The sequence below is a fragment of the Haliotis rubra genome, unplaced genomic scaffold (genome assembly GCF_003918875.1).
Source record: "Haliotis rubra isolate DU_JTF1 unplaced genomic scaffold, ASM391887v1 Scf1640, whole genome shotgun sequence".
Classification (NCBI taxonomy): Eukaryota; Metazoa; Mollusca; class Gastropoda; order Lepetellida; family Haliotidae; genus Haliotis; species Haliotis rubra.
The window spans coordinates 99,314-115,002 of record NW_025765604.1 but is presented as its reverse complement, the minus strand read 5'-3'; the positions used below and the strand labels follow the sequence as shown (position 1 = coordinate 115,002).

General features: G+C 42.6%; 1 protein-coding gene across 1 annotated transcript in view; it reads left to right on the top strand.

Moving 5' to 3' along the window:
- Positions 1 to 1,055: 1,055 nt before the first annotated feature.
- LOC124271907 (serine-rich adhesin for platelets-like) overlaps positions 1,056 to 15,689 on the top strand; it is a 49,113-nt gene continuing 34,479 nt past the window's right edge. The window contains 1 exon segment of the mRNA XM_046707084.1: positions 1,056 to 1,135. Within this exon segment, the coding sequence (XP_046563040.1) occupies positions 1,056 to 1,135 (80 nt within the window).

The window sequence follows — 15,689 nt, the reverse complement described above, 5'->3', positions numbered from 1 at the left end:
GTATCAAGGTGTAATTCGTAAGTCAACAATAGGCAGGTGAAAGTATAGCCTAGTGTGGAGGGATTCATATTGTATCTCTCATCGTAAACACTGGAGCCACAAGCTCTACACCTGGAAACAGTACTTAAAGGGGGATCCCCGAATGACCCCTTACCGAGCCTCGTTTTGATTACTGAGCACCCAAGGTGTTGGTGAATTATGCTACCTGATGGTTGCTCGGTCCCTCTGACCGTCAGCTGTGTGGTGAGATGCGAGCTACCTACATCGCGTGTAGCTCCCAGTGGGACGGCAGAGTGAGGCAGGACACACACGAAACTCCATGTAACTCATTCAAAGGCTGGATTATGCCTACATTAACACAAGGGTATTTCTAACGAAACTGACAAGAAGCGTTGTTGACAAACATCGAGTTACTGTATATACTTATATGTGACGGGACATAAACATACGCATTCCGTGAATGTATCATTCAATTGAATTTCTAAGACCTGTGACCTGTGCATGTTATCGCTGGATATGACAACTTCCCTAAATCTAATGAAGTTTGTGGATGATGTATTGTGAAGACAGTGTTGTGAATGGGCGGTATTGACTGGCCTGTGTGGGACACCTGGACGGGATGCGTGGTATGGCGTACACGTGATAAGGCTGCAAACAGACAAGGAATACGTGAAAACACACCTGTTCCCAGGTGACGGCTTGCCCACTGTCGCTCATATAGAACCTGGGTACCTGGTTATCCTGACAGCCTCCTGATCTGAATTTTGGATGTAACGGGTGTCTGTGAGACGCGTGCAGTATGTACATCTCACGTATATGCTCGCTGACGTGCCGCCTCGACTGTGAATGAGTCTGGGTAGACACTGATCAGCATTATACAATGGGTCATTGCAATGTCTTTCATCAATGTTTCGAAGAAGACAGAACCGTTCCAAGAACCAGTGTAGCCACAATACACACGAGACTGGAGTGGATTGACCAGAGAGTGGTTCTCCTGGTGTGCATTAAGGACTACTAGTGGGTACTGGTATGGTCACTTGGTCATCGAGGACAACATGGTACAGAAGATCGTCAATGCCTGGATGTGGAGTTGCCTCATGCTGAGCTTTGGGTCTGGGAAGTTTAATGGACCAGGGTAAGATTGACTGTTATACACATCTCCACACATGTAGATCCACGTGTTGTTACCTCACACGACACCGTGTGTGGCTGGATTTACCGTTCACCTGCATGCACATACTCGGAGCAAGCATCAACGTATGCACAAACACATCCCCACTTAGTTCATGGTGGATTTCACACTTATTTCTCTGGATTTCAGATTTTTCTGGATTTACCTGTTGGTTTTCTGTAACTGTTTTATTTTAACCTGTGTTATTTCAATATACATACATCTCCCAATTCCTTGGCATGTTTCCACCATTGGCTGTCAACACGGTATCCTCGGAGATGACACATCGCTCAATTGTAGCCAATTTTTATGGCTAGCAGTGATCTGCCGTTTACAACGCTCATCTCTGTTTACATTTATTAATCCTAGAAAGTGGCACAAACCTTCCTATCTCGTGACTCAGACAGTCATGCCGGATTTACAGCGGTGTATCGAGTTCACATGAAATATTTGTAATCTCGTGGGCCATTTAATGCGTGATCAGTTACTTCTACGACTGCTGACGTAATTATCAACATGATCCCTAATACCCCTTTGAAGTGTCCGCGTGCAAGCACATTTCTTTTATTTTCTTTCAAGCGGAAAATTATTCTCCTACTTCCAGAGATGTTATGTTGAGAATAAGTGAAATGGGACCCGCTTAGACAACTAATTGCCTTCTGATTTCATTCCAACTGCGCAATGAGGCTGCTAATAAAAGTACGTCAGTTATTTGCTGCAAATATATTTCACGAAGCACGTTACATCATAGAACATTGCAAAAATCATCGTGAAAATATAACAATATTATTAAAATATGATTATTTTTCTGGAATATGTTAATTAGACGGCATAAAAACAAGGACAGCGCACTTATGACTTGCGATACCGATTCAGATTATCAACTATTCGAAATTGAGATATATCTAGCAGCTACACGATTCCTAATCTTCTGAATGTAGTAAATCATTAACAAAGGCTATTGCAAATGATTGTGGGTGACTAGAACTAGAGTTGTTATAAATGACAATTCATAGTGTAAGAAACGTACGTTTGCAAATGTTGCTTTTTCAGTCAGGTAACAAGCTCACAATACCAATCGGAATGCAATCAGGGTTCATGTTCACTGTTTTTACAGGCAGGAGGGTCACAGTGTTAATTAGGGTTCATGTTCACTGTTATTACAGGCAGGAGGGTCACAGTGTTAATCAGGGTTCATGTTCACTGTTATTACAGGCAGGAGGGTCACAGTGTTAATCAGGGTTCATGTTCACTGTTATTACAGGCAGGAGGGTCACAGTGTTAATCAGGGTTCATGTTCACTGTTTTACAGGCAGGAGGGTCACAGTGTTAATCAGGGTTCATGTTCACTGTTTTTACAGGAAGGAGGGTCACAGTGTTAATCAGGGTTCATGTTCACTGTTATTACAGGCAGGAGGGTCACAGTGTTAATCAGGGTTCATGTTCATTGTTTTAAAGAGGCAGGAGAGTCACAGTGTTAATCAGGGTTCATGTTCACTGTTATTACAGGCCGCAGGGTCACAGTATTAATCAGGGTTCATGTTCATTGTTTTAAAGAGGCAGGAGAGTCACAGTGTTAGTAAGGGTACATGTTCACTGTTTTAAACAGGCAGGAGGGTCACAGTGTTAGTAAGGGTACATGTTCACTGTTTTAAACAGGCAGGAGGGTCACAGTGTTAGTAAGGGTACATGTTCACTGTTTTAAACAGGCAGGAGGGTCACGGTGTTAGTAAGGGTACATGTTCACAGTTTTAAACAGGCAGAAGGGTCACATTGTTAGTAAGGGTACATGTTCACTGTTTTAAACAGGCAGGAGGGTCACAGTGTTAGTAAGGGTACATGTTCACTGTTTTAAACAGGCAGGAGGGTCGGAGTGTTGATATGGGTTCATGTTCACTGTTTTAAAATGGCAGGAGGGTCACAGTGTTAGCAAGGGTACATGTTCAATGTTTTAAAAAGACAGAGGGGTCGTTTTAAACAGGCAGAAGGGTCACAGTGTTAGTAAGGGTACATGTTCACTGTGTTAAACAGGCATGAGGGTCACGGTGTTAGTAAGGGTACATGTTCACTGTTTCAAACAGGCAGGAGGTTCAAAGTGTTAGTAAGGGTACATGTTCATTGCTTTAAACAGGCAGGAGGGTCACAGTGTTAGTAAGGGTACATGTTCACTGTTTTAAACAGGCAGGAGGGTCACAGTGTTAGTAAGGGTACATGTTCACCGTTGTAAACAGGCAGGAGGGTCACAGAGTTAGTAAGGGTACATGTTCACTGTTTTAATCAGGCAGAAGGATCACAGTGTTAGTAAGGGTACATGTTCACTGTTTTAAAGAGGCAGGAGGGTCACAGTATTAATCAGGGTTCATGTTCATTGTTTTAAAGAGGCAGGAGGGTCAAAGTGTTAGTAAGGGTACATGTTCACCGTTGTAAACAGGCAGGAGGGTCACAGTGTTAGTATGGGTACATGTTCACTGTTTTAAACAGGCAGAAGGGTCACAGTGTTAGTAAGGGTACATGTTCACTGTTTTAAACAGGCAGGAGGGTCACGGTGTTAGTAAGGGTACATGTTCACTGTTTTAAACAGGCAGGAGGGTCACAGTGTTAGTAAGGGTACATGTTCACTGTTTTAAACAGGCAGAAGGGTCACATTGTTAGTAAGGGTACATGTTCACTGTTTTAAACAGGCAGGAGGGTCACAGTGTTAGTAAGGGTACATGTTCACTGTTTTAAACAGGCAGAAGGGTCACAGTGTTAGTAAGGGTACATGTTCACTGTTTTAAACAGGCAGGAGGGTCACAGTGTTAGTAAGGGTACATGTTCAATGTTTTAAACAGGCAGAAGGGTCGTTTTAAAGAGGCAGAAGGGTCACAGTGTTAGTAAGGGTACATGTTCACTGTTTTAAACAGGCATGAGGGTCACAGTGTTAGTAAGGGTACATGTTCACTGTTTTAAACAGGCAGAAGGGTCACAGTGTTAGTAAGGGTACATGTTCACTGTTTTAAACAGGCAGGAGGGTCACAGTGTTAGTAAGGGTACATGTTCACTGTTTTAAACAGGCAGGAGGGTCACAGTGTTAGTAAGGGTACATGTTCACTGTTTTAAACAGGCAGGAGGGTCACAGTGTTAGTAAGGGTACATGTTCACTGTTTTAAAACAGGCAGGAGGGTCACAGTGTTAGGCAAGGGTACATGTTCACTGTTTTAAACAGGCAGGAGGGTCACAGTGTTAGTAAGGTCGCGTTGTTACATGTTCACTGTTTTAAACAGGCAGGAGGGTCACAGTGTTAGTAAGGGTACATGTTCATTGTTTTAAAGAGGCAGGAGGGTCAAAGTGTTAGTAAGGGTACATGTTCACTGTTTTAAACAGGCAGGAGGGTCACAGTGTTAGTAAGGGTACTCTTTCACTGTTTTAAACAGGCAGGGCGGTCACAGTGTCAGTAAGGGTACATGTTCACTGTTTTAAACAGGCAGAAGGGTCACATTGTTAGTAAGGGTACATGTTCACTGTTTTAAACAGGCAGGAGGGTCACAGTGTTAGTAAGGGTTCATGTTCACTGTTTTAAACAGGTAGGAGGGTCACAGTGTTAGTAAGGGTTCATGTTCACTGTTTTAAACAGGAAGGAGGGTCACAGTGTTAGTAAGGGTACATGTTCACTGTTGTAAACAGGCAGGAGGGTCACAGTGTTAGTAAGGGTACATGTTCATTGTTTTAAAGAGGCAGGAGAGTCACAGTGTTAATCAGGGTTCATGTTCACTGTTTTAAAGAGGCAGGAGAGTCAAAGTGTTAGTAAGGGTACATGTTCACTGTTTTAAACAGGCAGGAGGGTCACAGTGTTAGTAAGGGTACATGTTCACTGTTTTAAACAGGCAGGACGGTCACAGTGTTAGTAAGGGTACATGTTCACTGTTTTAAACAGGCAGGAGGGTCACAGTGTTAGTAAGAGTACATGTTCACAGTTTTAAACAGGCAGAAGGGTCACATTGTTAGTAAGGGTACATGTTCACTGTTTTAAACAGGCAGGAGGGTCACAGTGTTAGTAAGGGTACATGTTCACTGTTTTAAACAGGCAGGAGGGTCGGAGTGTTGATATGGGTTCATGTTCACTGTTTTAAACAGGCAGGAGGGTCACAGTGTTAGCAAGGGTACATGTTCAATGTTTTAAACAGACAGAGGGGTCGTTTTAAACAGGCAGAAGGGTCACAGTGTTAGTAAGGGTACATGTTCACTGTGTTAAACAGGCATGAGGGTCACGGTGTTAGTAAGGGTACATGTTCACTGTTTTAAACAGGCATAAGTATGAGAGGGGTCACAGTGTTAGTAAGGGTACATGTTCACTGTTTTAAACAGGCAGAAGGGTCACAGTGTTAGTAAGGGTACATGTTCACAGTTTTAAACAGGCAGAAGGGTCACAGTGTTAGTAAGGGTACATGTTCACTGTTTTAAACAGGCAGGAGGGTCACAGTGTTAGTAAGGGTACATGTTCACTGTTTTAAACAGGCAGGAGGGTCACAGTGTTAGTAAGGGTACATGTTCACTGTTGTAAACAGGCAGGAGGGGTCACAGTGTTAGTAAGGGTACATGTTCACTGTTTTAAACAGGCAGGAGGGTCACAGTGTTAATCAGGGTTCATGTTCACTGTTTTAAACAGGCAGGAGGGTCACATGTGTCACTAAGGGTTTCACTGTTTTAAACAGGCATGAGGCAGGAGGGTCACAGTGTTAGTATGGGTTCATGTTCACTGTTTTAAACAGGCAGGAGGGTCACAGTATTAATCAGGGTTCATGTTCATTGTTTTAAAGAGGCAGGAGGGTCAAAGTGTTAGTAAGGGTACATGTTCACTGTTTTAAACAGGCAGGAGGGTCACAGTGTTAGTAAGGGTACATGTTCACTGTTTTAAACAGGCAGGAGGGTCACAGTGTTAGTAAGGGTACATGTTCACTGTTTTAAACAGGCAGGAGGGTCACAGTGTTAGTAAGGGTACATGTTCACTGTTTTAAACAGGCAGGAGGGTCACAGTGTTAGTAAGGGTACATGTTCACTGTTTTAAACAGGCAGGAGGGTCACAGTGTTAGTAAGGGTACATGTTCACTGTTTTAAACAGGCAGGAGGGTCACAGTGTTAGTAAGGGTACATGTTCACTGTTTTAAACAGGCAGGAGGGTCACAGTGTTAGTAAGGGTACATGTTCACTGTTTTAAACAGGCAGGAGGGTCACAGTGTTAGTAAGGGTACATGTTCACTGTTTTAAACAGGCAGGAGGGTCACAGTGTTAGTAAGGGTACATGTTCACTGTTTTAAACAGGCAGGAGGGTCACAGTGTTAGTATGGGTACATGTTCACTGTTTTAAACAGGCAGAAGGGTCACATTGTTAGTAAGGGTACATGTTCACTGTTTTAAACAGGCAGGAGGGTCACAGTGTTAGTAAGGGTACATGTTCACTGTTTTAAACAGGCAGGAGGGTCGGAGTGTTGATATGGGTTCATGTTCACTGTTTTAAACAGGCAGGAGGGTCACAGTGTTAGTAAGGGTACATGTTCACTGTTTTAAACAGGCAGGAGGGTCACAGTGTTAGTAAGGGTACATGTTCACTGTTTTAAACAGGCAGGAGGGTCACAGTGTTAGTAAGGGTTCATGTTCACTGTTTTAAACAGGCAGGAGGGTCACAGTGTTAGTAAGGGTTCATGTTCACTGTTTTAAACAGGCAGGAGGGTCACAGTGTTAGTAAGGGTTCATGTTCACTGTTTTTAACAGGAAGGAGGGTCACAGTATTAATCAGGGTTCATCTTCATTGTTTTAAAAGGCAGGAGGGTCAAAGTGTTAGTAAGGGTACATGTTCACCGTTGTAAACAGGCAGGAGGGTCACATTGTTAGTAAGGGTACATGTTCACTGTTTTAAACAGGCAGGAGGGTCACAGTGTTAGTAAGGGTACATGTTCACTGTTTTAAACAGGCAGGAAGGTCACAGTGTTGATATGGGTTCATGTTCACTGTTTTAAAATGGCAGGAGGGTCACAGTGTTAGCAAGGGTACATGTTCAATGTTTTAAACAGGCAGAAGAGTCGTTTTAAACAGGCAGAAGGGTCACAGTGTTAGTAAGGGTACATGTTCACTGTGTTAAACAGGCATGAGGGTCATGGTGTTAGTAAGGGTACAGGTTCATTGTTTTGAACAGGCATGAGGGTCACAGTGTTAGTAAGGGTACATGTTCACTGTTTTAACCAGGCAGGAGGGTCACAGTGTTAGTAAGGGTACATGTTCACTGTTTTAAACAGGCAGAAGGGTCACAGTGTTAGTAAGGGTACATGTTCACTGTTTTAAACAGGCAGGAGGGTCACAGTGTTAGTAAGGGTACATGTTCACTGTTTTAAACAGGCAGGAGGGTCACAGTGTTAATATGGGTACATGTTCACTGTTTTAAACAGGCAGGAGGGTCACAGTGTTGATATGGGTTCATGTTCGCTGTTTTAAAAAGGCAGGAGGGTAACAGTGTTAGTAAGGGTACATGTTCACTGTTTTAATCAGGTAGAAGGATCACAGTGTTAGTAAGGGTACATGTTCACTGTTTTAAACAGGCAGGAGGGTCACGGTGTTAGTAAGGGTACATGTTCACTGTTTTAAACAGGCAGAAGGGTCACAGTGTTAGTAAGGGTACATGTTCACTGTTTTAAACAGGCAGAAAGGTCACAGTGTTGATATGGGTTCATGTTCGCTGTTTTAAAAAGGCAGGAGGGTCACAGTGTTAGTAAGGGTACATGTTCACTGTTTTAATCAGGCAGAAGGATCACAGTGTTAGTAAGGGTACATGTTCACTGTTTTAAAGAGGCAGGAGGGTCACGGTGTTAGTAAGTGTACATGTTCACTGTTTTAAACAGGCAGAAGGGTCACAGTGTTAGTAAGGGTACATGTTCACTGTTTTAAACAGACAGGAAGTTCACAGTGTTAGTAAGGGTACATGTTAACTGTTTTAAACAGGCAGGAGGGTCAAAGTGTTAGTAAGGGTACATGTTCACTGTGTTGTACAACAGGCAGGAGGGTCATGTTCACAGTGTTAGTAAAGGGTACATCACTGTTTTAAACAGACAGGAAGTTCACAGTGTTTTAAACAGGCAGGAGGGTCACAGTGTTAGTAAGGGTACATGTTCACTGTTTTATACAGGCAGGAGGGTCACAGTGTTAGTAATGGTACATGTTCACTGTTTTAAACAGGCAGAAGGGTCGTTTTAAACAGGCAGAAGGGTCACAGTGTTAGTAAGGGTACATGTTCACTGTGTTAAACAAGCAGGAGGTTCACGGTGTTAGTAAGGGTACATGTTCACTGTTTTAAACAGGCAGGAGGGTCACAGTGTTAGTAAGGGTACATGTTCACTGTTTTAAACAGACAGGAAGTTCACGGTGTCAGTAAGGGTACATGTTCACTGTTTTGAACAGGCAGAAAGGTCACAGTGTTAGTAAGGGTACATGATCTCTGTTTTAAACAGGCAGGAGGGTCACAGTGTTAATAAGGGTACATTTCGCTGTTTTAAACAGGCAGGAAGGTCATAGTGTAAGTTAGGGTACATGTTCACTGTTTTAAACAGGCAGAAGGGTCACAGTGATAGTAAGGGTACATGTTCGCTGTTTTAAACATGCAGGAGGGTCACAGTGTAAGTTAGGGTAGATGTTCACTGTATGTTTTAAACAAGCAGAAGGGTCACGGTGTTAGTAAGGGTACATGTTCACTGTTTTAAACAGGCAGGAGGGTCACAGTGTTAGTAAGGGTACATGTTCACTGTTTGTTGTACAGAAGCAGGAGAGGCACAGTGTTAATCAGGGGGCATGTTCAGTGTCAGTATAATTCCCTTTGTAATATATCAGGCAGTGGAATCCAGAACATGAGAATATATAAGGGGTGTACAGGTCGTTGTACAGTGAGTCCCCGTAATGTGTAGGCTTCGTCCATTGACATACGCACTGTCTTTCCTAATGATTGAAATATACAAGGGTTAAATAGAAGAATGGTGTCCTTAATCCTCCAGCGGCGCCCCGGGAAGAGGTGAGCCCTCCTCTAATCTGCAGCCTTTCCTTAACGGCTTATGCCATATATGAGTGGTGTAGGGGATTAACTGGTACATGCGAAAGCTTTAATAGCATCATGAAAAGTTACAAGAAAGCAAGTTATGTTTTAGCCGGAAGCATCAGGTCTACTTTTGTAACTGTGAAGACTGTTGCGTGCCCGGATGCACATGTGACCGAGACACTGTCTATGGCATAATCCATGCTTCCACGGGCGTCCGCCCCACTGTAAACACGTCACGCTCTATTGACTTTGTATTTGTCTCAACATTGATCTAATTAAAATGAACAAATGCCCCATCCAGCGGTTTGAACAAGTAAAGTTGAGCGAAAAATGGTTTTAACATGACGTACAGGAGCCGACCAATCCTTCATTTACCCCTTACTGTCTGGTCCGAAGCCTGTAGGCAGCTGGTTTTGAAGCATATAAAGCCTTGATTCCTGTATATAAGGTGTATATAGAAGAGAAGTTCATGACTTTCCCAGTTGTTTCTAAAGTGTTTGACAGAAAATAGCACCAATTCTTCTCTGTGGTTCCAAAACATAATGATTCAGTCGAATCTCTTTTATTATTCTCGCATGAATTCAAATATATTTACCGTTCAATGTTATAACATGTTAAAAAGATTGGATGATGATGGGGAAAATTCGTTGGCGTCTAATTCAAGAAATGTTCTTTTCAAGTATGATTTTTCCCTTGCTTGGACATCTCAAGATGTTGGAAATCATGAGATATTTACCTTTATCATCCAAAACTGTGTTCCACAGGAGATATTGCTTGTGTGAAATGAAACAACATCTCATAGGAGATCGGTGTATACTTTGTAGTGATATGGGTATGTATACACTATGTAGTGATATGTGTCTGTACATTGTGTAGTGATAGGGTCTGTATACACTCTGTAGTGATAGGTGTCTGTATACACTATGTAGTGATAGGTGTCTGTATACACTATGTAGTGATAGGTGTCTGTATACACTATGTAGTGTTAGGGATCTGTATACACTATGTAGTGATAGGTGTCTGTATACACTATGTAGTGATAGGTGTCTGTATACACTATGTAGTGATAGGTGTCTGTATATACTATGTAGTGATAAGTGTCTGTATACACTATGTAGTTGTAGGTGTCTGTATACACTATGTAGTGATAGGTGTCTGTATACACTATGTAGTGATAGGGGTCTGTATACACTATGTAGTGATAGGGGTCTTTATACACTATGTAGTGATAGGGGTATGTATACACTATGTAGTGATAGGTGTCTGTACAATGTGTAGTGATAGGGGTATGTATACACTATGTAGTGATAGGTGTCTGTATACATAATGTAGTGACAGGGTCTGTATGCACTATGTAGTGATAGGGTCTGTATACACTATGTAGTGATAGGGTCTGTATACACTTTGTAGTGACAGGGTCTGTATACACTATGTAGTGGCAGGGTCTGTCTACACTATGTAGTGATAGGGGTCTGTATATACTATGTAGTGATAGGGGTCTGTATACACTATGTAGTGATAGGGGTCTGTATGCACTATGTAGTGAGAGGGGTCTTTATACACTATGTAGTGATAGGTGTCTGTATACACTATGTAGTGATAGGTGTCTGTATACACTATGTAGTGTTAGGGATCTGTATACACTATGTAGTGATAGGTGTCTGTATACACTATGTAGTGATAGGTGGCTGTATACACTATGTAGTGATAGGTGTCTGTATATACTATGTAGTGATAAGTGTCTGTATACACTATGTAGTTGTAGGTGTCTGTATACACTATGTAGTGATAGGTGTCTGTATACACTATGTAGTGATAGGGGTCTGTATACACTATGTAGTGATAGGGGTCTTTATACACTATGTAGTGATAGGGGTATGTATACACTATGTAGTGATAGGTGTCTGTACAATGTGTAGTGATAGGGGTATGTATACACTATGTAGTGATAGGTGTCTGTATACATAATGTAGTGACAGGGTCTGTATGCACTATGTAGTGATAGGGTCTGTATACACTATGTAGTGATAGGGTCTGTATACACTTTGTAGTGACAGGGTCTGTATACACTATGTAGTGGCAGGGTCTGTCTACACTATGTAGTGATAGGGGTCTGTATATACTATGTAGTGATAGGGGTCTGTATACACTATGTAGTGATAGGGGTCTGTATGCACTATGTAGTGAGAGGGGTCTTTATACGCTATGTAGTGAGAGGTGTATGTATACACTATGTAGTGATAGGGGTCTGTATACACTATGTAGTGATAGGTGTCTGTATACACTATGTAGTGATAGGGGTCTGTATACACTATGTAGTGATAGGTGTCTGTATACACTATGTAGTGATAGGGATCTGTATACACTATGTAGCGATAGGGGTCTTTATACACTATGTAGTGAGAGGTGTATGTATACGCTATGTAGTGATAGGGGTCTGTATACACTATGTATAGATAGGTGTCTGTATACACTATCTAGTGATAGGGGTCTGTATACACTATGTAGTGATAGGGGTCTTTATACACAATCTAGCGATATGGGTATGTATACACTATGTAGTGACATGGTCTGTATACACTATGTTAGTGATAGGGGTCTGTATACACTATGTAGTGATATGGGTATGTATACACTATGTAGTGACAGGGTCTGTATACACTATGTAGTGATATGTGTCTGTCTACACTGTGTAGTGACAGGGTCTGTATACACTATGTAGTGACAGGGTCTATATACACTATGTAGTGACAGGTGTCTGTATACACTATGTAGTGACAGGGTCTGTATACACTTTGTAGTGACAGGTTCTGTATACACTATGTTGTGACAGGTATCTGTCTACACTATGTAGTGACAGGGTCTGTATATACTTTGTAGTACCAGGTGTCTGTATACACTATGTAGTGACAGGGGTCTGTATACACTATTTAGTGATAGGGGTCTGTATACACTATGTAGTGAGAGGTGTATGTATACACTATGTAGTGATAGGGGTCGGTATACACTATGTAGTGATAGGGGTCTGTATACATAATGTAGTGACAGGGTCTGTATGCACTATGATGTGATAGGGTCTGCATACACTATGTAGTGATAGGGGTCTGAATACACTATGTAGTGATATGGGTATGTATACACTATGTAGTGGCATGGTCTGTATACACTATGTAGTGATAGGGGTCGTTATACACTATGTAGTGATATGGATATGTATACACTATGTAGTGACAGGGTATGTATACACTATGTAGTGATAGGGGTCTGTATACACTATGTAGTGATATGGGTATGTATACACTATGTAGTGATATGGGTATGTATACACTATGTAGTGACAGTGTATGTATACACTATGTAGTGACAGGGTATGTATACACTATGTAGTGATAGGGGTCTGTATACACTATGTAGTGATATGGGTATGTATACACTATGTAGTGACAGGGTCTGCATACACTATGTAGTGATAGGGGTATGTATACAATATGAATATATATGGGTATATATACACTATGTAGTGACATGGTCTGTATACACTATGTAGTGATCGGTGTCTTTATATACTATGTAGTGATAGGGGTCTGTATATACTATGTAGTGTTAGGGATCTGTATACTCTGTATAGTGATAGGAGTCGGTATAAAGAAGTTTCAGTGAGGTTATTTGCAACTGGGATTAAGGTTTGGATCAGAAGATCGATGCTTGTTATGCTCGATTTTGTACTCGATCTAGAATATAATGGTATTCCTGATGCATCCTATTTCCGCCAACAGTGTTTCATACGTTTGAGTTATTGTTGATGTTATCGGCAAAAGCGATGCATTCAGCTGTAAGTGTCGACAGGTGTAGTCTGGGGTTTACTCGGTAATAAATTGCTATCTCTCGCTTAAGTGTCCCTATTGCGATAAATTATGATGAAAATCCTTGGGTGACTTTCAAGTTGCCAAAGTTCGTTTGTAAGTACACCCAAGTATGAGTGCTCAGCGGTAAGGAGCGATATGTTTCGGAACTGGAGAGATTATACATGCACAGTTTACATGTTAGATTACAGACGTCAGTAGAGTGAGTGAGTTTAACTTAACGCCGCTTTTAGCAATATTCCAGCAATATGACAGCTGGTGACACCAGACACATGCTTCACACAATATACATATGTGCTGTAGTAGTGTCTAGACCACACAGGTACTGTAGTAGTGCCGTGACCACACATGTGCTGTAGTAGTGTCTACACCACACAGGTGCTGTAGTAGCACGGTGACAACATGTACTGTAGTAGTGCCGTGACCACACATTTACTGTAGTAGCACAGTGACAAAACATGTACTGTAGTAGTGACGTGATCACACAGGTAATATAGTAGCACGGTGACAACATGTACTGTAGTAGTGACGTGACAACATGTACTGTAGTAGTGCCGTGACCACACATGTACTGTAGTAGGACGGTGGCAACACATGTACTGTAGTAGTACAGTGACCACACATGTAGTGTTGTAGCACGGTTGCAACACATGTACTGTAGTAGAGCCGTGACCACACATGTACTGTAGTAGAGCCGTGACCACACATGTACTGCAGTAGTGACCTGACAACATGTACTGTAGTAGTACCGAGATCACACATGAACTGTAGTAGTGACGTGACAACATGTACTGTGGTAGTACCGAGATCACACATGAACTGTAGTAGTGACGTGACAACATGTACTGTAGTAGCACCGCAGACCACACATGTACTGTAGTAGTGCCGTGACCACACATGTACTGTAGTAGCACGGCGGCAACACATGTACTGTAGTAGCGACGTGACAACATGTACTGTAGTAGTGCCGTGACCACACATGCACTGTAGTAGTGACATGACCACACATGTACTGTAGTAGCACGGTGACAACATGTACTGTAGTAGTGATGTGACAACATGTAGTAGTTCCGTAACCACACATGTACTGTAGTACCACCGTGACCACACATGTACTGTAGTAGTGCCGTGACCACACATGTACTGTAGTAGCACGGCGGCAACACATGTACTGTAGTAGCGACGTGACAACACATGTACTGTAGTAGTGCCGTGACCACACATGTACTGTAGTAGGACAGTGGCAACACATGTACTGTACTAGCACGGTGACAACATGAACTGTAGTAGTGCCGCGACCACACATGAACTGTAGTAGGACAGTGGCAACACATGTACTGTACTAGCACGGTGACAACATGTACTGTAGTAGTACCACACATGTACTGTAGCAGCACGGTGACAACATGTACTGTAGTAGTGCCGTGACAACAAACCACGCGACACGTGCTGTAGTAGCACGGTGACAACATGTACCACACATGTAGTAGTGCCGTGACCACACATGTACTGTAGTACCACCGTGACCACACATGTAGCTGTAGTACTGTAGTAGTGACGTGACCACATGTACTGTAGTACCACCGTGACCACACACGTGGTGTAGTAGTGTAGCACATGTACTGTAGTAGTAGTGCCGTGACCACACATGTACTGTAGTAGTGCCGTGACCACACATGTACTGTAGTAGCACCGTGACCAAACATGTACTGTAGTAGTGGCGTGACCACACATGTACTGTAGTAGCACAGTGGCAACACATCTACTGTAGTAGGACAGTGGCAACACATGTACTGTACTAGCACGGTGACAACATCAACTGTAGTAGTGCCGTGACCACACATGTACTGTAGTAGTGACATGGCAACATGTAGTGTAGTAGTGCCGTGACCACACATGTACTGTAGTACCACCGTGACCACACATGTAGTGTAGTATAATCGTGACCACACATGTACTGTTGTACCACCGTGACCACACATGTGCTGTAGTAGTGCCGTGACCACGAATGTACTCTGATAGTGCCGTGACCACACATATACTGTGGTAGTGCAGTGATCACAGATGTACTGTAGTACCACCGTGACCACACATGTACTGTAGTAGTGGCGTGACCACACATGTACTGTAGTAGCACAGTGACAACAGGTACTGTAGTAGGACGGTGGCAACACATGTACTGTAGTAGTGCCGTGACCACATATGTACTGTGGTATAGCCGTGACCACACATGTACTGTAGTAGTACAGTGACCACACATGTACTATAGTAGAACGGTTGCAACACATGTACTGTAGTAGAGCCGTGACCACACATGTACTGCAGTAGTGACGTGACAACATGTACTGTAGTAGTACCGAGATCACACAGGTACTGTAGTAGTGACGTGACAACATGTACTGTGGTAGTACCGAGATCACACATGAACTGTAGTAGTGACGTTACAACATGTACTGTAGTAGTACCGAGATCACACATGAACTGTAGTAGTACGGTGACCACACATGTACTGTAGTAGTACCGTGACAACACAGGTACTATAGTAGTGACGTGACAACATGTACTGTAGTAATGCCGTGACCACACCTGTAATGTAGTAGTG